Source organism: Erpetoichthys calabaricus, chromosome 5, assembly GCF_900747795.2.
Source record: "Erpetoichthys calabaricus chromosome 5, fErpCal1.3, whole genome shotgun sequence".
NCBI classification, from domain to species: Eukaryota; Metazoa; Chordata; class Cladistia; order Polypteriformes; family Polypteridae; genus Erpetoichthys; species Erpetoichthys calabaricus.
This window is the reverse complement of record NC_041398.2, coordinates 160719893-160746853: the sequence shown is the minus strand read 5'-3', so window position 1 is coordinate 160746853 and position 26961 is coordinate 160719893. Positions and strand designations below refer to the sequence as shown.

General features: G+C 36.0%; 1 protein-coding gene across 2 annotated transcripts in view; it reads left to right on the top strand.

Moving 5' to 3' along the window:
* ccser1 (coiled-coil serine-rich protein 1) overlaps positions 1 to 26961 on the top strand; it is a 1824576-nt gene that overhangs the window by 1580234 nt on the left and 217381 nt on the right. For both annotated transcript variants that reach the window (XM_051927646.1, XM_051927645.1), the window contains exon 10: positions 26585 to 26629. In XM_051927646.1, coding sequence (XP_051783606.1) covers positions 26585 to 26593 — 9 coding nt within the window. In that variant the 3' untranslated portion in view covers positions 26594 to 26629. The remainder of the gene's footprint in view (positions 1 to 26584; positions 26630 to 26961) is intronic.

Genomic DNA, 26961 nt, shown 5'->3' with positions numbered 1-26961 from the left:
CTTTATGCCAAGTTAGTTTAGTTTTTATACACGTTGAACTGAACATGGAAACGGACATGTGCACGTTCTATGCATGAAACCCCATTAGTTTATTCCTTAGAACTGTGTGTATTCTGCAAAACTGAAAATTTATCCAAGCATTTAAGATGAATGGTAAAACTAATAATGTCAATTTATTTATATAGCACATTTAAAACAACATAGGAATGCTGTGGCCACAATAATAAGACAACATTTTATTTTTAATAGCTTAATTCTGGCTCAAATTAAGTAGTGTCTTTAAAAATATATGTACACATTCATAAGACTAGTACTTAAAAACAGAAGAAAAAAAGAAAACACAACTGAAACACTGTACAGGACCAGTAGGGTGCATTCAGCCCCTCAGATAGGTAGCTAGATCTGGTTGTGATTAAATATCTTTAACAAAAACAAAAAAAAGCAGTCAGCATCCTTGATTGGTTAGCAGACCTTAACTCTTTATGGAAAACATTGCACAAGATCAGTGAAATCGCCAATATTTCATTAATTGCTAGTTTTATTGTATCCAGCAGAGTACTTAAGTAAACATAAATTGTCCAGAGTGGTTCTTAAATGGGCATTTTTCTTGTCTTCTTCCACCTAGTTATTTCAGAGTCCACTTACTGTGTTGTTTCACTAATTCTTGTTATCACTGACATATTTCAGGTTCTGTCTAATACTAGAGAAAGAAAAGAGAGACAGACAGGCAGGCTGTTGTATTCATGGCCTTAAGTGCATTAAAGTGGCCTTTTCCAGGAATTGGACTGACACATTTCTCCAAGGCAATGTACAAGATGAGAAAATGTTGATAGTACAACGATTTTGGAGCTCAAGAGTTTCAACAGTTAGGCAAATGATAGAACTGAAGTTGCAAAATTATGGATTAAAGTTAAATTCCTTAGCTACAACACCATACTGCCTTCTGTAGTTCAATGAGGCAAATGTCAGTTAGTACTAATTTAAATATTCAAAATATTCACTTACCCTGTTAACTGTATGAGGTAGCTTAATAATGTGTTAGAGGAGCAGTACTGAAGTCTACTATTACCACAAAATTAATATACTTAATTACCTGTCTGTGAAAAAATGTAACTGAGCTATCAGCTTTAGAGGGGCAAGATCAATAAATTCAAACTTGAGCAACAAAATCAGTTTTGCGTTGAACTTGTGGTATTACAATAGAAAACAAATGTGAAAAACATATAACCTTCAAAAAATTATTTGGACTCCCAAGTAATTAATTTGCAAATTAACAAAGTTCCACTCAGTTTAACATTTTTAATCAGCACATAGATTCCATACGTTCTCTGCTATCAGATAAGAAAGCAGAATAGCAACATTGACTAAAATTAAGCAAGCAACTCAGAACAGCACTTACACAGCTCATTCAAACAAATTAGATGAATTCTCAGAGGTTCTTACCTCTTTTTATTAGAAGTGATTGCTACAGTTGATACCCTTAGGTCATTTTTCCTATATAGAACCAGGCTTTGCGTATGCATAATCAACTCTTTTTGATAAATGATGCTGAGACTTAGACAGTAATAAAGGTTATTAGAGCATTGCGAAATGTATTACTTTAGTACAAGTAGCTTCACAAAATCAGTGTGTTTTGACTTTGCATTTGAAGATTAGATGAAGTGACCTCTTAGGAAAGTTGTAATTTTCCTGTTCTAATTAAAGGCAGACCAGAGACCTGTACCTTTTCTCAGCCTGATGTGCCTTTTTTCTCCCCTGTTTTTATTGATGTTGCCTTTATTCAGCTAAAGGCAATTGAGTGCTATTATTGTGATGACAGATGGTGGCCACTGCAAGTGAGGTTCTGCATTGTAAATGGTTACTCAAGGGTACTGTGCACATTGTTTTAATTATGTAAAACAACATAAACCTTCGCTTGCATTTCTATGCATCATGAAGCCCTTGTGGTTAGAGGAATGGATGGCATGAATCTTTCTTTAGTTATTGTGGATTATATATAATTTCTTAATACATTATTTTACAGGGGCATAAGTTCCTAAAAAGAATTGGTCTTTTTATTTCACAGCCTTTTGATAATTGCATAATCCTTCCACATACAAACACACAGAAAATCAGTGATAAAAGGACAAAATATGCCACTGTAGACTTGCTTGACTTTTAATACTATTTTAACATTGTGAGAGAAACCAATGTTAATGCACAGGAGGGCTAAACATCAGAACAGGACAGTATCGACGGGTTTCTTTTTAGTTGCTTTTGTCTTTGTACTTCAGCACTTTCCAGATAGCTTGTTTTTTAGAAAAAGGTGTACAGGGTGGATATCTTGATGAGTTTCAGCAATGTCTGTAGAAGACATAGAATTGCCAGTTAACTGCATACATTTGTTTTTAGGGATGTGGAATGAAAATTGAATCATCTGGAAGAAAAATCCAATTAGACACAGGGAGAGCATTCAGACTTCACATAGACAATAACTGGCTGCAGGATTTGAATTCAGGATGCTACGCCCATGGGTCCCAACCACTATACGGCCCATTATTCATATTATGTCTTACATATGTCACTAGAAAATTCTAACACATAAAAGAGCTTGTCTATCTGCTCTTAAGCTTTATCAGGGTGTTTACATTTGAAAAGGGTCTTGGCTTACATCCTAAATTGTTATGAATATCTAAATATAAAGCAAATCCTTCTGATAATCATATGAAGTGTAAATCGCAGTGTGTCTCACACATTGGAACACCTTATAGGTCAATGTTTCTTTCATAATGAATGAATAAGCCAGTCATTCATTTGTCTTTGACATTTGTGAAATGAACCAAAAGTGCCATTTGAAAACTATTTGAATCCTTAGACCACATTGTTAATCTCATTGGAATTTAATATTAATTGGTTTAAAAGTGGCATAAGTAAGTGTCAGGTTAATTTTTACAGTATACTAAGTGGAATGATGGACACCTTAGGGGTTGTCCAGTCAAGTAAAAAAATACAAGTCTTATCAGATTGAAAGCAAAACAACACTGCAAGAGTGTAACAGGTCTAGGTATGCTTCAAGGGTACTTTAGTTGTATTTTAATAGACAGCTGCATGGTGCCTAAGAAGATAAAAAGAATATATTTTTGAAGCAAAGCTAAATGATTTTTTGAAAACTATCTTGTGATCATCCCCATTTATTTTCTGTTTTTGCATATTGTAACCACATTTCTTCTAATTTTGTGAAGTAGGAAATTAAAATATCTGATTTGTTTCCATATGTATTCTTGAATTTAACATGTATTTGTAACTATTTAACTATTTCATACCCATGAATCAGAGTAAAATTTAAACGTTTGCTTTCCCAACTGAATTCCTAAAAGCACAAACTTCAGTAGTTTACTGACACTTTGCATTTGTTTGCTTACATTGATATTATACTGTTAGTTAGTTTTAATGATCTATTTTCATGTTTAAGTATATAAGATTAAATAATACATTTACAAAAATACTATATGACTTTAATGTATAAAATTCAGCTCTACTCAGTTGGTTATTTAGGACTGTGCTAAAGAAACCAGCATTTTGGGAGGAGTTACAAACTGGCATTCCAAGTTGCTTTTAGTTTTCTGTGTTCCTGGTGGTGTGCCTCAGATCCAAGTTTAATCTATGCTAAGCCTCTCATTGAATGATTGTCATGTGATGGGAGCTAGTTCTTCACATCTTGCTCCACTTTATTCTAACTGCTCTATATCCTGTACTAGCTGTCCTCCACGGCTCTACCCATATAGTAGTGAAACAGGACAAACTTTAAAAATCAATAAACAAACAGGTATCTCTAACTAAGAGGAGGCAAGGTACGCTCCAAAACTTGGCCAGAGATTTACCGATTTCAACAGAGGCTGGTGCATGAGTGAGGAGGGCCGTGTCCGGCTTCCCTCTTCTGAAAAAAACAGATCTAAATCCGTTAAGTAGTTGTCTCGTGAAAAGGGGACAGACATACAGGCGGACAGACAGACCGATGTTGGATTATATATATAGAGAGAGTTACCTCTTACTAAATTGGTTATTTTTCCATTGTTACCAGTTTCCTTGAACTTTTGGTATTTTCTTGACTGTTACCTTTATTTTATCCTACTTGTTTTGCTACCACGTGTCTTTTGGACTTTTTTTTAGCTGAGTCTGTATCTGTCCCAGCTCTAGGTCAACATTGAGCATTGATTACCAGGTTTACTATAGATTTCAGGCATCTTCCACAGTTTCTGTTAATAAACTTTGCCATTTTCTTATAATGGGAAGATTCTTTAGAAGCCACTGGTCTAGTTGTACGCTAACATTATTGAATTTATCAATTAATTTTTTTTTTCTGACAAAAAGGGAAATATAGTTTTCCAAGAAGCATAATAACTTTAAGAGAGAACTAGTGAAACTTTGTCTTTGCCTCAGTAGGATGCATTTCTTTTTATTCTGCATGCCGAGAAAAGGTCAAGACTTAAGCAGGTAAACTTTTTTGATCTGAGAGGTGCGGTATAAAGATATCAGAGCAAGCTCAGTTGAATAACTGTTAAAGTAGGTAGAAAAAATGCTAAAGTTTTCTGTTAACAGCCAAGTTGTTATCAAGTGAGGACTCGCTTTCAGATTTATGGCAGCATTTTAATTTTCTAATTTTGTCCTTGCTGAGCTTTGAACATCTTTACCATAAGTGATGACAGGTCAAGGGTACAGACGCTATATATTTCTCTGTTTACTGTCTAAAGACAGCAGGTAAACCTTTCAGTTTGTCCTCCAGGACAGTCATTAAAGGAATGTCACGAAAAACGTTAAAACAAAGTAAAGGATGGTACCACTAATGTATACACAGGATTAGTGTCAGTATTTCACATGAGGAACAGCTGCTTAATTTTTCTCTACACTGGTTTGAATGGCCCTCATTTTGATCCTTATTGTGGCTTGCATGGTGGCATTTTAACAGATGGCACATAGTACCAAGGTTTTCATAAATCTGAGCCTGATGATATTAAACTTTCAGCATATTATCAAAGGATGCCATCATTCTACTGTGTGCATTGAGAAATGTGTTTGCTGCTTAAGCCAGAGCAAATCAGTAATGGCAGAACCTCCTCATCACACACATTTAACAATGTAACTAATTTAAATTATACATTTAATAGGTATTGTTAAGGCTTTGTACTGCCATTTCTTCGAAAGCATCCACTCATGTTCTAACTCTCTTGTCTAGTTCGTGGTGGTTTGGAGTTGGTGTCTATTAACAGTTCTGGACAGGCCACCAGTAGATAAACATCAGCTGCGCATAGTAACCTGGCATCAATGACCATACTGTATGTGATGCTCACTCATAAAGAGCTTATTCTTTTATCACCTGAACTGTTTGTTAAACTTAACGGAACTCTTTTTCTTGTTAAATACAGTATGTTAAAATACATCTTAATGCATTCAAGAGCACAGTTAAAGGACAAAAATATTCCAGATGTTAGGTTAATGTGTTAAATACATATTAATGGATAAATATTCCTTTTAAAGACAAAAAGTATGGTACCTACTGGGTAAAAAAATGATCACTGGATTATTAACTACAAGTTTAACAATAGTATTAACTAATATTTATTATTTTGTAAAGGTGAATATACAGTACTTCAATTTATTTTACTTTTTACAGTATTTTATTCTCTGTTTAAAACAGATAAATATAAAAATAATAGAGATAGTTAAGACTGGTCAGTAGCAGAAATATGTTCTTTGATTTTTCTGAAAGGAGGGTTATAATTTTATTTTTAATAAGTCATACTAAAAAATGTCTTAAACATAGTTTTCAATCATTATATTATATTACTTTATTACTGGTTCTTGACATTTTTCATTGTGTGCAAATGACTTACTAAATTTTTTGTTGAGTTGCTATTTGACTACTGAAAAAATAATGCAATGAAAAAAAGTAAATTTTAAAAAAATCTGACCTAGTGCTTTTGATTATTTACTTTATTTTGCCTTAAAATAATCAGTTGTCAGGCTTTTCTGGATTAATGAGAACAAACAGCAAAATGGCACTTTCTAGAGCATAGTTGAACATTCAGTTTAATTTATTCTTATGAAGAGCACTACAAATACAGTATGAAATAGGAATTGAAATGTAAGCACAACATATAGTTTAATAATGTACATACATACTGTATATAGGGTAATTTTAAAATCCAAATTCCAACAACCTCTTATTAACTGCATCGTGAAAAGGACTGTCTCATAGCAAATAACAAAAATTTAATTGGGATAAAAGATGGGCTGAAAACAGGTCCATCATTTGTAATGATGCTCCCAACAATAGGAAGGCCAAATGCAACCACAAACACCAAGAATGAAAATAGAAAGGACTTAGTAAGGGCAAGGTGGGAGGATAAGGGATTCATGATTTTATATGAGAGAAGGAGAATTTTTAAAATCAAAGCTTGATTAGAAGCTAAGCAAAATGATTTGATCATACTACTTCTCTGGAAGTATGATCCTTGTTGGCTAGTTTTGAATTAACTGTGGAGTTCTAAGTGAAGGTGTTGCAATAGCCACATTATCTTTGAGGGAAATACTAGCATTTTAAGATCCTGCTGTTTAAGAATCCAGTTTAATTTTACAGTACTGATAAACTGTTTTAGAAAGTGCACAACTTTGATGACAAATGATTAAATCTAGGTCAAAGGTAACTCAGCAGATTTAGAAAGCTGATATTGACAGATGGATAGAACTTTTTTGTCCCCAGGACGATATATTTAGATTGAGATTCACAAAATCAACACTAAGAACTTTTTATATTTAAACAAGAATAATTAACATTTACCAATTGTTTTACATGAATAGCCCTATTAATAAATGATGTAATTGAAGTGGTATTGTTTGATTTAAATAATATTGCAGTTTAAATACATAATAAATAATGCAGTAATTTAAATAGGAATGCAGTTTGTTGTGCTTTTGCGAAACGTGGCTAACTACCACCATCCGAGATACTAACGTGGAGCTACCCGGGTTTAGCACAGTTAGAATGGACAGAGATGCAAGTACCTGTGGGAAGCACAAAGGAGGAGGACTCGCTCTCTATGTTAATACACGGTGGTGTAACTCTGGACATGTTAACGTCAAAGTCTCCACTTGCTGCAGGGACATCGAACTGTTGGCCGTAAGTTTGTGTCCCTATTACTTGCCCAGAGAGTTTGGACACGTCATTGTTGTTATTGTATACATTCCTCCTCGGGCAGACATGGAGACAGCGAGTGACATCATCCATTCTGCTGTTGCTAAGTTACAAACGCAGCACCCTGAGGCGCTGGAGACTTTAACCATGTGACGCTGGACAAAACATTACCTGCCAGTATGTGGACTGTAACACCCGGGGAAATAAGACTATTGACTTACTGTATGCAAACGTTAAAGACGCATACAGCGCCACCCCGCTGCCTGCTCTTGGGAAAGCAGATCATAACCTGGTTCTGCTTCAGCCCCACTACAAACCAAAAGTGAGGGTCCTACCTACAACCACACGATCATTCAGGAAGTGGACCCCGGAGGCAGAGAATGCTCTGAGAGCATGTTTTGGAACTATAGACTGGGATATCCTGCAGAGATCACATAATGAGAACATTGAGGAAGTTGTTGACTGCACTACTGACTACATCAACTTCTGTATGGACATTGTAGTTCCAGTAAGAACTGTATGCTGCTATGCTAACAACAAGCCATGGATTACAAGTGACATCAAGGGCCTTTTGAACCAGAAGAAAAGGGCCTTTAAAGGTGGTGATCAGTATGAGCTCAAGCGCGTGCAGAAGGAACTCCGAGTCCAGCTCAGGGCGGCGAAGGAGCAGTACAGGAGAAAGCTGGAGCAGAAGTTGCAGAATAACAGCATGAAGTAAGTGTGGGATGGGATGAAGATCATCACTGGCTGCAGCTCGAAGCGGGGTACCACTATCGAGAGAGACGTGAAGAGAGCAAACCAAATGAATAACTTCTTTAACAGGCTTGACCACCCTAATCCACTCTCACCTTGGAGTACTGCACCCTCCAGCATATACCAGCATAGGAGAGACATCCCCACCCATAATTACAACAGCGCAAGTGAGCAGAGAGCTGAGGAGACTTCGTGCCAGCAAAGCAGCGGGTCCAGATGGAGTATCACCATGACTGCTGAAGGTCTGTGCATCGGAGCTGGGGTGTCCTCTACAGCGCATCTTCAACCTGAGCCTGGAACAGGGGAGAGTCCCGAGGCTTTGGAAAACATCTTGTATCACCCCAGTCCAAAGGTATCACGTCCTAGTGAGCTGAATGACTTCCGGCCTGTTGCTCTGACATCACATGTGATGAAGACCATGGAGAGACTGCTGCTTCACCACCTGAGGCCACAGGTTCAACATGCCCTCGACCCTCTGCAGTTTGCATATCAGGAGAAGGTGGGAGCGGAGGATGCCATCATCTGTATGCTACATCGGTCCCTCTCCCACTTGGACAGAGGCAGTGGTGCTGTAAGAATTATGTTTCTAGACTTCTCTAGCGCCTTCAACACAATCCAACCTCTGCTCCTTAGGGACAAGCTGACAGAGATGGGAGTAGGTTCATACCTGGTGGCATGGATCGTGGACTATCTTAAAGACAGACCTCAGTATGTGCGTCTTGGGAACTGCACGTCTGACATTGTGGTCAGCAACACAGGAGCACCACAAGGGACTGTACTTTCTCCAGTCCTGTTCAGCCTATATACATCGGACTTCCAATACAACTCGGAGTCCTGCCACATGCAAAAGTTCGCTGATGACACTGCTATCGTGGGCTGCATCAGGAGTGGGGCAGGAGGAGGAGTATAGGGACCTAATCAATGACTTTGTTAAATGGTGCGACTCAAACCACCTACACCTGAACACCAGCAAAACCAAGGAGCTGGTGGTGGATTTTAGGAGGCCCAGACCCCTCATGGACCCCGTGATCATCAGAGGTGACTGTGTGCAGATAAATACCCTATACTCCCTATAAATACCTGGGAGTGCAGCTGGATGATAAATTAGACTGGACTGCCAATATTGATGCTTTGTATAAGAAAGGACAGAGCCGGTTATACTTCCTTAGAAGGCTGGCGTCCTTCAACATCTGCAATAAGATGCTGCAGATATTCTATCAGACGGTTGTGGCGAGCACCCTCTTCTACGTGGTGGTGTGCTGGGGAGGCAGCATTAAGAAGAAAGACGCCTCACGCCTGGACAAACTGGTGAGGAAGGCAGGCTCTATTTTTGGCATGGAGCTGGACAGTTTAACATCTGTGGCAGAGCGACGGGTGCTAAGCAGCCTCCTATCAATCATGGAGAATCCACTAAACAGTGTCATCTCTAGACAGAAGAGCAGCTTCAGGACAGACTGCTGTCACTTTCCTGCTCCACTGACAGACTGAGAAGATCGTTCCTCCCCGAAACTATGCGACTCTTCAGTTCCACCAGGGGGGGGGGTAAACGTTAACATTATAAAAAGTTATTGTCTATTTTTTTTTTCCTGCATTATTATCAATCTTTAATTTAATATTGTTTTTTTTTTGTATCAGTATGCTGCTGCTGGAGAATGTGAATTTCCCCTTGGGATTAATAAAGTATCTATCTATCTATCTATCTATCTATCTATCTATCTATCTATCTATCTATCTATCTATCTATCTATCTATCTATCTATCTATCTATCTATCTATCTATCTATCTATCTATCTATCTATCTATCTATCTAAATGCAGCTGAGTGTCTTGATGATATGAGTTATAAAAATGTGTTTTCTGATTATATCTCCTAAAGGTAACATGTAAAGAGAAATGAAAATTTGTTCCATTACCAAACCCTAAAGGACTCTGAGTCTAACAATGGATAGAATTAAGACATTACTGTGTTCAGACCTTTACATATAATAAAAACGATTTAGTACATTTTCATACAAAGAATGTAGCTCAAAGTGCTTTACAAGAAGTTAAAGAGAAACTTAAAAGAAAAAAAAACAAATAGGTAATAATATTAATGGATAAGTAACAAAGTAAAAATAAGTAAATCTACAGTGTATACTATGTTATAAAACATAGATATATAATTGATACATTAAAGATGAGTATGGTAATAAGGTCAGATGGCCCTGAGGACAGGAAAAAAACAAGACTCCAGCTAAGTTGGAGAAAAAAACAAATTCTCCAGGAGTTCCAAAAGACTGTCCAGCCCCCACTGGGTACTCTACCACTACATAAATGGTCTTAAGTCATTCCTTATTGTCTGCTTTGTCTGAGAGGATTCGATGAAGTCGTTCTTGTGGATAGCTGCGGCACCTGACTTCATTCCAGCATTACAGGTGGCTGCACAGTGCCTTAATCAAGTGATGGTAGTGCAAAACACAACCACACAATGACCAGAAAAGAAAGTAGAGAAAAATAGAGATTAGTGAAATTGCAAATTCCTCAAGAGTATGATAATTCTGTGCCATATAGTCTATTAAGAGTACAACTAAAATATAGCTACAAATAAATCCAAATTAACATAACTACAATATAACCCAACTGAGAACAGTGTTTAGATTCAACAAGGTAGTGTTGTTGATTGCTATGATGATGTTGACATCAATAGAACAGGGTAGTAGGCTGAAATTGTCAGTATAAATTACCTAGAGCGAATTGTTTGACTAAGTTGGTGCTGCCATCATCAAAGTACTTACTCCGCAAAAGTATTGTATATTGTTAAGTTTTTGCATTGTCAAATATTGGAGTTTGAACTGCCATAGGAAAGCATAAGAAAATTATTTTGAGAGGAATTTTGGATTATCCCCAAGTGTGAATCAGACAGGGATTACCATTAATCCAATGTATTTTTTTCAGGTATTTAAGACTGTGCACCTGTACCAGCTGAGTTAATTTTTCCAGATCTTGTAAGGCAAGGATATAAGGCCAAATGTGAAATTATTCCACACGTTTGAGTTCTTTGGGGTTTGACTATCCACCTTATTTACTGTACATCTGCTGTTTCTGCGATATCTCAGACTGTTATTAGTGTTACATTTGGTTAGTGAGTACCTCTCATAATATGTAACAAGGCAACTAATCAATAACAAAGTTTCTTTTTTGTTAGTTATTATTATTGATGACATTGATTAGGTGTAGAATTGAGTTTAACAACTTATAATATGTCAAGATAAGTTAGTTACAACAGCTATTGTCAGAAGTTGTCACATTAAAGGTATCTTGCTGGTATAATGTAATCATTAGCTTTCAATTGAGTTATGTATTTTCCAGAAGAGTTTCCTTTGTTCAGTTTAAGTCAAAAATAATTTTTTTCACATTTTTAGCATGAAAATGAAACTTTGGTGATGCAGTCAAAAACTGATAACTGAGTTAAGTTCAGATTCTGATATGATATAAAAATGTCAAACCAGTACTGACCGTACATTACAAATTTTTACTTTGAGGGTTGTCTTCAAGGGTTGTCCCTCACCCAAGTAGCAACTAATTCTGCTGTTTTGAACATAGTATTTATAAGAAAGTCATGAGCCATATTTCTGTTCCACCACAAATTCCTAAAAATATACAATTGATGGGTGTAATTTGTATAGATTTTTAATATGTGTATTATCATTGACCAATATTAAAACAGGAGCCCAAACAAAATGTTGGAATGCCAACGGGGACACTCTGTTTACTTGGAAAAGGCATAAACAAACATAACAGGTACTCAGTTGTGCTAGGACTAATGAAAGGTACAATAAGCTGTTGGCTAAAGTAAAGTTGATGTAAGATGTAGTCAAGGTTTAGGGTTGGAGCTCCACCTTGCAGGTTGCTAATCTCCCAAATAAGACGCCTCCTTCCAGGAGTGCCATACTTTCATAACGTCTGGACCAGATAGGGCGGGGACAGTTGTCCTCATTGGCTGTCTTGTAATATCTGTGGGTGGGAATGGAGACAAGGTGATTGGCAATTATGCTTCCTGGTGTCTTGGGGTGGTAATCCTTAACTTTCATGAGCCCAGAAGGCCGGCCCTCTGACATGCATGCATGACAGTATACAATAGTACAAGATGAGCTATCACTTTGTGTCTCTAATTTCTTGGATATTATAATTTCCTGATTGCAGCCACTTGCCTATTCCTTATTTGTCCTATTCAGGTCTTGAAGAGGTTGAGCAGAATCCAACAGACCAAAGCCTCAATGGAATTTAATTTAATAGCAGTGCCACTGATGATACATAAATACAATTCACTGATGCCAGCTGACCAGATCATTGAAGTAATTAAAAAGGCTAATACGATAGTGGGTAACATGATATGATGCGTCATATTAGGTGTAATAAGCACATGTCTGGCCATACCCATAGCAATTGATGCATTTGTGGACTACAGACTACTATTCATTCTGGGTGTACACCCAGGAACTTGTATCAGCAAGGGACCTTTTTACCACACACCCGCCCACGCATTCGATTAAACAATGGAGTATCCAACCACCAGTGGTGGGCCGTCAGGGCCTGCAAGGCCTTCTCTGCTGGCCTAAAAAAATATCTGAATCACAAACTGATGTTAGTTATATTTTGTCCATGAATACTTATTAAATAATTCCAAATAGTCTGTCCGGTTCCTTTCATAGCTTTTCCGATGGTTGTGTTGCTTCCAGACATGTATTTTCGTATTAAAGCATTTAACCAATCACATTTCAGCCATCATTTGTTGCCAGGCAGGGTCAAAGTCAATGAAGTCTGCCCGGAGGCCTTCACAATCCATTCTGCAGGCCCTCTAACACAAAATAAATGTCGATTAAACTGTTGTTTCAACCAATCAGATTTTGAGTTGGTGTTACTAGGGCCCTCTAGCAGGTGTACGGCAACGTCACCATATTCAGACCCGTTGATTGGATAGGATGGTGTAAGTATGCCATGGATGATTTTACAGGAAAATCTCCCACTGATCTCCTTGACTTCCTTCATCAGAAAAATCTGAATGAAAGTATGGGGCAGCTGTACACATTGGTATGTTTGACAGTGACCATTCCCGTGTCCACTGCTTCTGTCGAGCGGACATTTTCAGCCCTAAAGCGAATTAAAACTTATGCCAGAAATACGACAAGGCAGGTTCGACTTTCAGCATTAGCTTCGATGGCGATAGAAAGGGACTTTGTGATGGAACTGAAGCGCACGGATAATCTGTTTTTGAGGAAAGAGAGGAGGATGGATTTTGTTTACAAATACTCCGAATTTTTGGTGAGTAGAATGTTGCGATTTTCCTAAATAATATTGCAAGTTTGAGTTATTATTGATGTTTATGTGTGTTGCAGCTGTAGCTGCAGTAGAAAGGAACTTGTTCACCCCTGGTTTGTCTATTCAATAAAGGCATTTATTGTGGCTACAGGAGTTATCTATCTGCGATGCAACGGCTCTTTATACTGTATTTCTGCATATTAAGATGGTTTTTATAACCATAAATTAGTTTTTGAGGGGCGGGTTGATTCAGACGGAGCACTACTGAAGGCCTAGGTGTGAAATGCACGGTCCTTTATCTATCTGCGATGCAACGGCTCTTTATACTGTATTTCTGCATATTAAGATGGTTTTTATAACCATAAATTAGTTTTTGAGGGGCGGGTTGATTCAGACGGAGCACTACTGAAGGCCTAGGTGTGAAATGCACGGTCCGCCATTGTCACCCACCCATATGACCAAGGGAGTTTGGGGGTTTTGATCAAGTGATTGAGTGTCTGAACTCAACAGTGAAAAATATTGTGCTGTATTAAACAACTGGCTGTCTGCGCTCTTCATTTTTAAAGTATGACCAACTCTCTGTTAAGAAGGTAAATCACCCAGGGACTTGTCGGGAACTTAATCTAGCCTTGCAGTGAGTATCGTATGCATGAGAATGGGCAATTTAATTTAACATGGAATGCCAGCCTCTATTCACCTACTATAATTTTTGCAGAATATTAGGAAGTCAGAATATGAAAGTTACCAAAGTACTACCATTTTACATGTGTCAGAAACTACAGTTCCCGCTGCAGAAAAACATTTGCATTGAAATTTACCCTTTACCAACTTCTGTTGAGACCTGATCTTCTAGTTTAAAAATATCAACTAGATACCGTTTTTACTGTTAACATTTTTGTCATTCCACCTCTTAACCTTCATTTCCTTTGGATTCAGGATTAATCTACTTCCATCCTTTAGTGTAGCTCATAGGGAAGATATAATAACACAAGTATGTTTAATGGCAACTGAAATTTTAAACTACATTATTAATTAAGGAAATGGGGCAAGAGTAACTTGATTTAAAACAATCTCAAAAATTTAAGTACACAGAGAATTGTATCTGTAGATTAAAGTGGCACCTCAATTTCTGAAATCCTGTGGGATGTGATAGGTGAATAAGAAGTGACGAGTTTTTTCAGCAACAGCTTTACCTTTATAAGTTCAGAATGCTGCATTTATTTTGTTCCAGGGGCACATATTTTAATGGGTAATGTCACTGTATTTGTATTTTCTTCTGTTTTCTCTTAAGTTCAATATGTACAGAATATACATTTCATATACATATATATGGGACATTTTTGTGAATGCATGTTGTGAATAGAAAATAAGTTTAGAAATTAAATTTCACAGTCCTTTTGAAAATAACTGAGAAGGTAAGGAATAGCAGTTAATTACCTCAATCTACCTACCTTTGTTCTCAAGTGATTTTGGAAAAGCAAAAATAGAAAATTTTTACTTTCTAGCACTTCATCCTCTGCTCAGAATTTATATGTACAGTACACATACATATTATACTTTAATAGACTAATCTGTATTCTGTGAAAGACAGAAGGGCCTTCAGCACATTGTGTGGTAGGGTAAAGATGACATTAACTATCTGAATATTCTATTTAAGTCTGCATTTACTGACTGTAACAGTATATATTCTTCCATTATAAGGGATTATTATCTTAACAAATTGCTTTGGAAGTATTTTTGAAAGCCTGCTTGGTGCCAGAGGGCTTTAGACATGGGGGTTCAAGTTACATTGGGGAAGCTCAAATATCCACCTTTACTCAAAATAATATCTTTACTCTGGGTCTTTTAAATTGAGCTTTACTTAGAAAAAAAAGTTCAATAGACAAGGACAACAGAAGGTAGAACTATATGACAACCTCATGTTTTTTTTTGGATGTCTCCTTATAATAAAGGGTTGTTGGAATCTGAAATGAGCTACGTAATTATATGGTTAAAGTGGAAGTTTTGAAAACTTTTCAAAAGTATTTCGATGGGATATTTGGTTAACTATCATTGACTAAACAATGGTGGTCTCTAAATATAAAAAGTTCTCTGTTTCATATTATATGAGTTGTTTTCAAGATACTTGTTCACATCATATTAAAGGAATTTTGTTATTCAGTGTTTGCACTTTGCATACCATCACAAAGTTATTTCCAAATTAAATGTAATACATTTTACGGCAACTTAACAGAGTGCAATATTGTTTAACTCTAATGCATGATAAATTGCAGTCTTGCATCACAAATGCATTTATATTAGAAAGAGTCACAAAAAGCAGACACAAGAGCCAAAAAAAGGTTTAGGGCAGCCACCCGTATAATATTGCAGCTTTAAATGCCAGAAAAGGAAGTAAAGTCATCAAGGGCAGAAGCAGAAGGGTTCTATAGGTTCAGACCCAGATATGACTTCATCAAAAGGGCCAGAACAGGAAGTCTCTTGAGTCATGGGTTCTTTGCTGGAAGTGATGTCATCCAAGGGTCCAGAACCGGAAGTGACGTCATTAGGGCCAGGCGGAATTTCCCATGAATGGTCTGCAGGAAAGTGAGAAAAAAGGTCCGTGCACTCCGCCACCCCCTGGTCTGGCATAGAATTACTCTTATTTAGACCCTTTAGCTGCCTCCCATGCGCATGTGTGTGACAAAAGGTACAAAACTGGGTTGGTGGGGAGCTAGTATTAGCTACAATCAGTGTGAGGTCAATCATTATTGAATAAAGTAAATCCACGTGTTGAGTGAATTTATCAAGTGGTGAAATACAGAAACTAAAAGCAGGATTTTTATAAACAGTTTAAATTGATTAAGCATCCTGATCAGACTGCAGAAGGTTCCATAGAGCAGGAGCAGGAATTTCTAATTGAGTTTTGTTAAGTTAGCTGTACAATTTCAAGGAAAAGTCTTACGGTACAGAAACTACCTGTAGTCCTGTCATTAAACTGTAATATGTTTGAGTCAAAAAAGTAACAGAAGCATTTCAGACACCTTTCAGTCTCAATACTTTTTGCAGGATAACTGTGAAAAGGAGAAGGCAACAATGAGGAAAAACAGAAGACATGCAATACATATATACCAGTAATGGTGTTCTGCATGATAACGTGCAGTGAATACACTTGATTTGACCATACTCCGCGCCCATATGCATATGCTGCACAGCCACCCTGCTGCTGAAGGTTTATTCTACAATAAAATAAAATAAATATAAAAAGAGTAATAATTCCAAATCTCTTTGCTTTTAATATAATGCTGTGGTGCAGAGTCTCAGCATAGTATATGTGTACCAAATTTCAGGCTACAGGTTATTTGATTTTTGACCTTGACCTTCCTGGGTTAATCTTTGACCTTGGAGGTCAATCATCACCGCAAAAGCGGACAGTGGAGGTCATGTAGTATATGTGTACCAAATTTCACGTCAATTTAAAATCATGGACAGACAAATGGACAGCCACGGTACCGTATTATAAAAGACTGCTACAGTCTGAATCTGATGATGTTTTTGACGAAGTGCTAGAAATGAGTTGTGATTGCATTCCAGTTTTAGCTCAAAGTTATGATATGACACTGGTTACATAGGTTAAAAGTGAAAGCATGCAGAAGCAGAGGTTGTAAGAAATCTGTCTATGCACAAGAAGCAATTAAACTTTTTTAGTGTTCAATTGCAAAACATTAGCAGACATCCAGTGATGCCCTGCAAACCCATCCCCACATCCCTCAGCAGATGGTGCTATGGTACGAAAATGAAATAAGCAGTAAACTCACATCATTAATTTGATTAACTGTTGCAATGTTTATAGCAATCTTGACTTAGTTCACCTAATTACATTTTTTCAATGTTTAACGATTCATTGCTAGTGATGATTGAGCACAGCGGAGTTTGCTTTACCGTGAGTTTGGTGAAATCATTGAAATTTTTACGATATTTGCCGAACTTGTTGAAATGCATTAAAGTCAATGGGGAAGGAGAAATTGAACTAGTTTTGAGTGGATTTTAATGGTGCAATGGACTTTTAGGGAAGGGAAAAGTCCGCCAACTATTCTGGACCATTTATTATTATCAAATACGTGAGATGAGCTTTGAAGTGTCAGTGCTATCCATCGGCCACTGTGCCTCAAACAACGAAAGACACAGAGGGAGCAAATACCACAAACAAAATGCAATAAGCAGCCACAAACTAGCAATACGTAAACAAAATCTAGATCATTGCACTCGCAGAGTTCCATTCTTGGTGCACACATTGGCTATGCCACAAAGCAGCAGCATGGGACTGGCTCATTCCATTGTTGAAGTTGCAGCTGCGGGCACTTCTTTGTAGTTTTGCATGTATCTGTGTAGATGCTTTTCACTTTTTGTTACCATTAAGAAGAATGAAACACCTTGTATATAGCAATAAATCCTTTGTTTTTATTATTTCACAGTGTGTCCTGTGTTTTTTGATGAGGGGAGGGCGAGCGGGAGGGCTCCTTTAAGGTTAGTTTAGTATTGGCTACAGCACATGACCAGTTACATATGCAAATTATCCTTATGGAGCTGAGCTTCAGACTGCACATAAATCAGTATTACATATCCGGTTACAGGTATCCATGGATGTACGTCTTAACTAGTAACATCAGATTGTACTTACTGTATGTCCATGGTCTGTAGCTGGTGTCTTATTTTATTTTTGCCCTAATGTACCACATATATTTCAAAGAAAACTGATTGCACTGACAGACTATAAGGGTACAGTACATATCTAACATATAATACAGATATGTATTTAACTGTTATGAAAAACAGATATGTTACAGCTATATACTGTATGTACTCCTTATTATTATATGTTAATGTGTACTTTCTCTGTTTACTAAGAAAAAAAACACTGTAGTGTCCTGGGGACCCACTGTGGCTGCAGGTTTCTGCTCCAACCAGCTTCTGTTTTTAATTGAACTCCTGGGCTAACTAAGTGAACTGTTATTTCACAGATCCTGTGTTTTGGGAACAATATAGAAATCAGAAAACTAAGTTTGGTTAAAGAAATATATATATATATATATATATATATATATATATATATATATATATATATATATATATATATATATATTTGCAGTTGGAGATCCACAAAGGGAGAAAAAACGAATCACGTATCATAAAATAGTTTTATTCCTGAGCTTTCAACCCCTGTCAGGGGTCTTCATCAGAGGATAATGCTTAGACTTACAAGAATCAAAGGCAATATATAGCAACACATTCAGTGGGGGGTGGGTGGAGGTGACAATATATATATATATTGTGAGAACAGGTCCGAACACCATCAGACAGACACCAGCACTTTATAAAACACGTTTATTTTAAGTAATAAAGTCCACACAGCACATAGTGCTCCCGCACCAAACACCCCTAACACGGGCCTTCTCCGCAATGTCCTTAGACCGCCTTTCCTCTGCTCCCGGGAGCTTCGTCCTGCTCCCGCTCCTGACTCTAGCTTCCTGATTGTAGGAAGGCGGCCCCTTTTATTTCCACCCGGATGTGCTCCAGGTGCTTGATGACGTCCTTCTGGAACGAAAACCTGCAGCCACAGTGTGTCCCCAAGACTGAGTTTGTAAGTGTTTAAATTTTTGCCAACAGTCTTATAGCCTAATGTGTATTTTACAATTATTTTTTGCTTTTTTTATTCAAACAATGACCCTTAAAGTGACATGTAAAAGAACTCTGGATTTCTGCAGCCTGGCGCTACAGCACATTGTAAAATAAAAAGGCCCCCAATTATAACATGACAGTTTTTCATATCAGTTGTAAAAAACACATTAGGAATTAGCCTTAAAAAATCAATTTTGGATTGATGTCTGTTTTAGCTTTTACACAGTTGATTTTACTTTTGTGTAAGTTATGCATTATTTTAAAAATATTAAAAAAATCAATAATGGTCACAAAAAATATATAGGCTGTCACAAATTTTGCAAGTAGTTTTTTTATACATTGGTGCAGATTTTATGTGTATTTGTTTTCCCTGATTTTGGATCTTTATTGTTTTTTGAGAGCTATTTTTGACTTTTATAAGAAACAGGGGGCATTTCTCGAAAAAAGGTAACACTTGTAAACAAATTGTTGGGAATATGTGAATTTTTCCGTAGTTGGGTTTAATAAAATTGCTATATTCGTTTCAGAGATATGAAGTCTAAAAATCTGAATTTCAAATGTCGAGCTAAACTTTACCTCAGGGGAGCTCCTGAGGTCTGCAGTTAGACCTTAAATTAAATTTTCTTTCTCTCCTGAACTATTAGTCTGTTTCTAGGTTGCATAGGAAGACCTTTGGACACAGCAGTACTCTACCCATACCTTTGTTCATGTGTGTGAATGTGCAGCCTGAACTTTTCAGTTCTGACATGACGTTTTAAGGCCAGAGTTTTAAGCAACCCATTTTTGTGAAATTTAAAGGGTGCATGAACTTGTATATCACGCTGTTTTGCCGTAGTTTCCATTATCATGAATCACATGTATTAACTTGCTTAAAATAAAATTTAGCACTTTAGCACTCATTGAACAAAAAACGCTTTCGAGATATCTTAATTCTGTCATTCGGTGGCAGTACCAAATAAGGCATTGTTCAGCTGACATTTTATTATTACTGGTACTGGTAGCCTAATATATTATGAAACACAATGCCTTCCTGAGCCATCCTTCAACATCGCTGCCACCACCCCAGTCATTGACTTGGGGTCAGAGGCAACAAAATTATCAAGGACCTTCCCAAAATTGTGAGCCAATGCAAGTAAGATTCCAGTTTAATGGATTTAAGCGGCAGAGTGGGTCTTGCAAGTTATGTTCATTAAATGCTTGATACTATCTTTTTCTCATTCTCTGCTCCAATAACTCGCTGCATGGTTTCTCAGTGCGGTGGGTTGGCACGTTGCCCGGGATTGGTTCCTGCCTTGTGCCCTGTGTTGGCTGGGATTGGCTCCAGCAGACCCCCGTGACCCTGTGTTCGGATTCAGCGGGTTGGAGAATGGATGGATGGATGGTTTCTCAGGCTGATTTCATTGATTGTGTGTAAAAATACAGAAGGAAACAATAAGAGAGGTTGGGTTTCGAGCTTTATGTCCGGTGTTGAGGTACAGTAAAATATAGAAAAGATGATGATTTTCTTCAGCATGTCACAGTACCAGCAGGTTGAAAGTGTCTCTGACAAAGGTCTCGTCTAAAAATGACAACCTCTTCCCGTTGGTGCCACATTTTTATGATGAAATGGAAGCAGAAGTGGTGAGGCAGTTGGCATCCTTGGCAGAAGTGATGTGTTCAGTCCTTTGGATGATTCTCCTCCAGTCTAAGGCAAATGCAAACTGGGTTAGTTTGCCATATAATGAGATCATTGTAGCAGACAGCTGGATGTCTTCAACATATGAGAAGAACATGATGTTATGGTAGTGATTCAAATATCCCAGTGAATACTGAACAGAAGTGGACAGAGTAGAACAAGAGAGAGGGTATAAATGATTTAGTGTCAAAGCAAAGGTTTAAGAAGAGTTACATGGTGAGAGGTAGGTAGAGTGGCTTGAGTTGAAAAATTGTACAGTGGTGCCTCATACTTTAAACTTAATTCATGTCAGGAGGCCATTTGAAATATGAATTGTTTGAAGTCCAATTCAGTTTCCCCATTAGAAATAACAGAAAGTGAATTAATCCATTCCCAGACCCTAAACAATACCCATTTTGATAAACTTAAAAAGCAAATACATATAATTTAAGATACAAATAACATAATTAAATGATCTAAATAATACTTTAAAACATGAAAACAATAAATAAAATATGTAAATACTGTATAATAAGATGAAAGTCACATTTACTGTATCTTCATGTTTCGCGATAAGCTTCTTTTTCACCTCAATTGTCGATACGTCAACCTTTCTCTTAGGCTTCGTTGCTTCCACACTCTTCTTGGATTCCATGGTTAATAGTTAGGGGTTATATATAGAACCAAACACACCAAAAATAAAACGATAAAAAACACTGAAAACACATCAGCATAATACAAGAGATGCGTTCACAGTGAAAGTGAGAGATAATTTGGGCACAAAACAGATGACATTTATGCTCACTGATCTGTTGCTGGAGTTTTTCACTATATGCACAGTTCAAACTTAGAAGTATTGTTGGAACTCCTGATCAAGTGTCTCTTGAATTTAGCATTTGAACTCTGGAACCTTCTTTAGTAGCATTTTATATTTGATTCCTGAAAAGCAGGCTTTTCAATCTTTAACTTTTATGCAAATAAATGCTCTGTAAATTTCTCATTTTTATATTACACATACTCTATTAGTCACTTATTAATTATGTTATTAAATATCTCAGATGCAACCTGATGATATAGGTTACATGCAATGTTTTTTTAAGGAATACTCAACATGAAAACAATTTTTTTTTAATGTTATTTACCTGATTGAGTTTAAAGTTGTCAGAGAAAAATTTTAATCTCATGGTTTCATGCAGATTGGAGATAAAGTTTTTGATATAATAGAGGTCTGTGGTGACCAAAGATGGGCAACAGGAAACATTATCAAAAGTATCCATGAAAAAAATCTGACATTTTTCAAGTCACATAACACATGCTCACAATGTGCTTAACATGTATTTTTATTAAAGAATTAGGAAGTAAACCACCTACAGAAAATGCTGTCTTGAATGCATGGATGAATTGACCTTTTGCTTGTTGAAGCAATACACAAGTACAAGGCATATTCTATTCTTGATAATACTTGCACTCTCTTTTCTTTAACCTTTAATCTTTAGTTTTACATTTCCCTAAGTGTATGTTTTTTGTTATTGTCATGTGAAGCATATTGTTAGCCAATGAATAAGCAGTTACTGGCTGGACTCCTAACCAATGATTAAGGCGGCAAGGCAAGTCTTCACTTCAAATGCTCAAGCACGTCTTTTTTAATTCACAAGAGTGTTTTCCAGTAGTGGTTTATTTTAACAATATTTTAGTAAAAATTCCTTTGTTTGGATTGTTGTGTGCATATAACTGGATGACTTGACATGTGGATTATGCAACATGTTTTTTTTTTTTTTTTTATGGACATTTTGATATTGTTTGCTGTTGTTCAGCGTTGGTCAGCATAGACTACTATTGTATCAGAAACTTTATCTCCATTCTGCATGAAAACCTATATTGGATAAGTAAGAATAGTTATAATTTATTGCTGGTGTGTTCCTCTTAATAAATGTAAGCTTTTTTGACTGAGGTACATATGCTGTAGATCTGAATCCAATTCTCTCAATTTATTTAAAGGATCAAATAATTTGTGATAAATCATCAGTAAGACCAAAGCTACAACAAAAGGGAACTGTAAAATGTTTCTGAAAAATGTAGGACTCTGTAATTGTTTTAACCTGAGGGAAATGTATGGTATGAATCTAATTCAGATGTGGTTGTGTAGGGAATTATCTTACTGATTTCTATTTAGAATGTTTATTTTTGTGAAAAAAACAAATTCATTTAAAATACTTTTGTGACAACTGTATCTTGACATGTGCAGATAATGTTATACTGCCTACTCAAGCGCACACTCAGTCTTACTCACCATGAGCCAGTTTAGATTTACCATGTAGCATAATATTGAAATCTCTAAGTAAGCAGAAACTCACTAGCAGATATGTGAGAAGTACACATGAACAGCATCCTTCTATCTGTTATGAAGTCTTCGGATTCCTGTTACAGGGTTATTCTGGCAGCACTGGAAATAAAGCAGATCATCCCCTGTTGCAGGCCACATACACAAAAACTTGAGAGCAGGCCAGGATTCAGTCCCACCACACTCTTGGAAGAGTGAGAAAGCTTTGCAAACTCATAAAGGATATAGAAAAATTTGTTAACAATTATTTACTTTGTTGTCCTAACATAGAACCTCACAAAAACACAACAGGCACCCAAACTAATCACATTTATGACTCTCAGATATAATGAACAACAGATTCTAGGTCCTAGGTCACACTTTGAGCAATGTGATGATGATAGTTAAAATTCTCTCAGTTGTCATTCTAGCATAAATGACATGAACTTGTACTTCTTATATACATTTATATTTGAGTCTATTATTGTTATGTTCTTCAGTTCTGTTTTCTATAAATATATCCTGAGGTTCAATTTTCTTCTTAAAACGCTGATTTTTTTCCGATTTTACTTTGAACACTAGAGCAGTCTCTTATATTTACTTCTCCTAATTTTACACCTAAATCCAACTGAAGATATGCTTTGTATTTTTAATCTATTGGAATGGATATCAAGGGTACTGGGCTCTGAGCATAGGTTACCCTGAAGGCAGACATCTGTGCACGTTTTTTTTCTCTGTGGCATGTTTGTCCTGGTTTATTCTTTTTTTCTTTTCTGAAGGCTATCATGGAACACTGCACTATCAACATTTCATCTTTTTAACTTAGAAACATTTACATATTTCACAAATGATTTATTTATCTGAATTAAATGACAGTTTTTTTCATATTTAAGTAGCCAACCTGTCAAGTGCATTTTAATACTTGATTACTGAAAGCCTTCACACTGAGGCAGCACAAAGAAAACCACTAAGTTTGGCGTGGTCCACAGTGGTCAGTACATTTATTGTGTATCTTTAAATGCCAATTAATATATCAATAACTGAAGCATTGGTAACTAAGAATTGTAAAGCCAATTTGCAAATCTATATTATAAATTGTTGCACCACAGCAATATTACAGCAGATTAAAAACTCCTGACCTAAAAAATATAGTTTGCTTATTTTCCTGTATTGGTCAGGTGGAGTTGCATGATTAATTTCCCAACAAATATTTGTCACTCTACCATTCCACATCCCAGCTTTTTGTAACTTATGTTCTACTCCAGGCAGGTATATGGTGTAGTGGTTAAGGCTTTGACCTGCCTGTGCTCCAATTGGGAAAACCAACAGAAATGTAACCAGTTGTATTGTAAATGTTGTATGTCACCTTGGATAAAGGTATCAGCCAAATAAATAAATATAAATCTATTACTCAAAAAATTACATTTGTTAAATTGCTGCCTCCAGCTTACTGTGTGGCTTTCAGCTGTGTTGTAGCTCTTACCTTCCATATATATAACATTAAACAATTGTTTACTATTTTGATCATGTAAGTCTCCATAGACAAAGATGTGAACCACATGTGTATATATTCTGCACAATCTCACTCAATTTCTCTGAATAAGTACTACCTCTAACCTTGACTTTAAATATTTCACTTTTCTGAATGAGTATCAGGTAGATGGGTTAAATGACAGCACATTGTTTGCCAGTCTTTGATTTGATTTCTTACATTGCTGCTGTCTGTATAGAGTGTGTGTGGATTTTCTTTTGGTAGTCCAGTTTCCTCCAGAGATTTACATACATTTAGGGATAATTGGTGACACTTATTTTGCCCAGCGTGCTGAGTACTTCCTTGCACTCAGTGCTTCTATAAAAGAGATTCTGGCACCATGAAAAAAACTGGATTAATAAATTGAATGTATTGACTGATGTACAATCTACACGTAAGTCTACCAGGAGTTTCAGCTATCTCTGGAATTCTATTTAAATCTTTCACTTGGCCTACATTCTCACTCCTGCTTTATCGTAGAAAAATAAAAGTAATCATATTAGTTAATTTCATCAATTAAAGTATTAATTGACTTGCTTTCTTAATGCAATTAACTTTTCAAAGCTCTATGGGAAACAGAAATATGCTGCGTGATACTTTTTTGTCTTCATTCTTATAAAAGTTAATGTTTAAAGTGCTTTTCTCTCCAATTGATTTAGTTTAATTGACAATTCTTTCAATTCATTGCTAAAAAAAAAAAGTATTGTATTTTGTACATTCCAGATGCACAGTCCGGGTCCTCAGAACCACTAGTATTTAATTGGACATCATCCCTTTCAATTATTTTAATTTTTTTGATTGTTAGCTTTCCAAAAATAGCACCATTATCATTCCAAACATTCTCCCGTTTAGAATTTAGGGCCAAAAGCAGTAGTGGAGCCAGATAAGTTAAACACAGTTATGCACATACATGTCCCAAGAAAATTTACTGTATATTTTCCAGTCAAGCTAAAAGGACATTTTAGGATTGCTGCAGGAATTCTGAGGCCATAAAAGAAACATACAAAAGAATTGTAGGTTTTGATTTACTTCAGCTCCCTTCTGAGCTACAACCGCACACTATTTTTTCTTATAGTTTATCTTTCTATATAAGAACATGCACACAATGGCTTATTTGTGGTTATTTAATGATTTATTGTGCAGTCAATGCTATATTAGTATTTACTTTTGCTTGTAATTCCGTGATGATGCCTTATACTGATTATTGCTCATTGTGATTCATTTTATTTTCATTAAATTTATGGAGGTAAGACAAAGACAATTTCCTATCAAGTAGTTTCATTCATTCATGTTTGTTATGCACTCATACCAAGTAACAAATACATTAAAGTTTGCTTGAATAAACATTTTAAATAACAAGTGTACCATATACACTAGGTAAAAAATGTATAAACAGACACCTCACTAAATGCATCTCTATTGATTGTTGCCACGAATCAAAATTGTGATTTTGTCTAAGCAAGCAAATTAAGAATGATAAAATGATCAATAAATGTTATAATTTTCATTTTAGAAATACACATTCTGCTCATTTTTGAGCCTCTGGCTTTCACTGATTTGATCAGTTGAACATCTCAAAGATGAAATTCTTCATCTAATTTGGACATTATGCAAATGCCTATTCTGCAGACCTGTTAATTTATATTGCAGGAGTGCAATCAAGTAACAGTTTTTCTCATTGTAAAAACCCTTTTCTCGGTATTCTTTAGATTTTGAGCTTTTAATATTATCTACATCGTGTTTTTATGGATTTGCCATTAAAGTTACATATATATATATATATATATATATATATATATATATTTTTTTTTTTTTTTTTTTAAAGAACAGAATTTTGATTGGTTTTGCCCCAAATTATCTATTAAATTATGCTTAAAAATAAATCTGGCCTTGCACTATCAAAATATCTAAATGTTACCTTAACAGACAAAATTAGTTTATTGCAGCTTTTTTATTATAATATAAGATAAATTTAAGTTTTAATATTTCAAACATATAAGCTTTTGCAATGAGTGGGGCATGTTCAGCTTTAAGAGGAAAGACATGTTAGTTGTACATAAATACTGATAAAAGGGTATTTCCATTTTATGTTCATTCATACATTGCCTTTGTTTTCATCATTCATGTTTCTTGTGTTTTTATTTTTTTTTTCTCTTTTTATTCTCTCATTCATTCTTCGTCATTGTGAATTCACGACTGCAGCTCATGTAATCATTACCCTCGTCTGAAGGAAATCCCAGTTTCCAGGTATGGTTCTGTGCCGGAGCACAATCCATTAAAAAATATCTTCAAGTATTTAGTGAATTGACATCAGATTAATTAATTCTGATAGAGGTATTAAGCCACTGTTTTTGGTCCTTTACCGATTTACCTTTATATTAGAACATTAGAGCATTATACTGAAGAAGATGGAGTCAATGGCAAAGAATGAAAGCACATATATATAAAATATCTACAGTATGGGGATAGTTTAAATATAGTTTAAAAATTTTATTGAATGTTTATTTTCTTTTAATAACCCCATGCACAAAATGTACCAATGTAAATGACTCATTGAAAAACATTTTTCCTGAATGTGA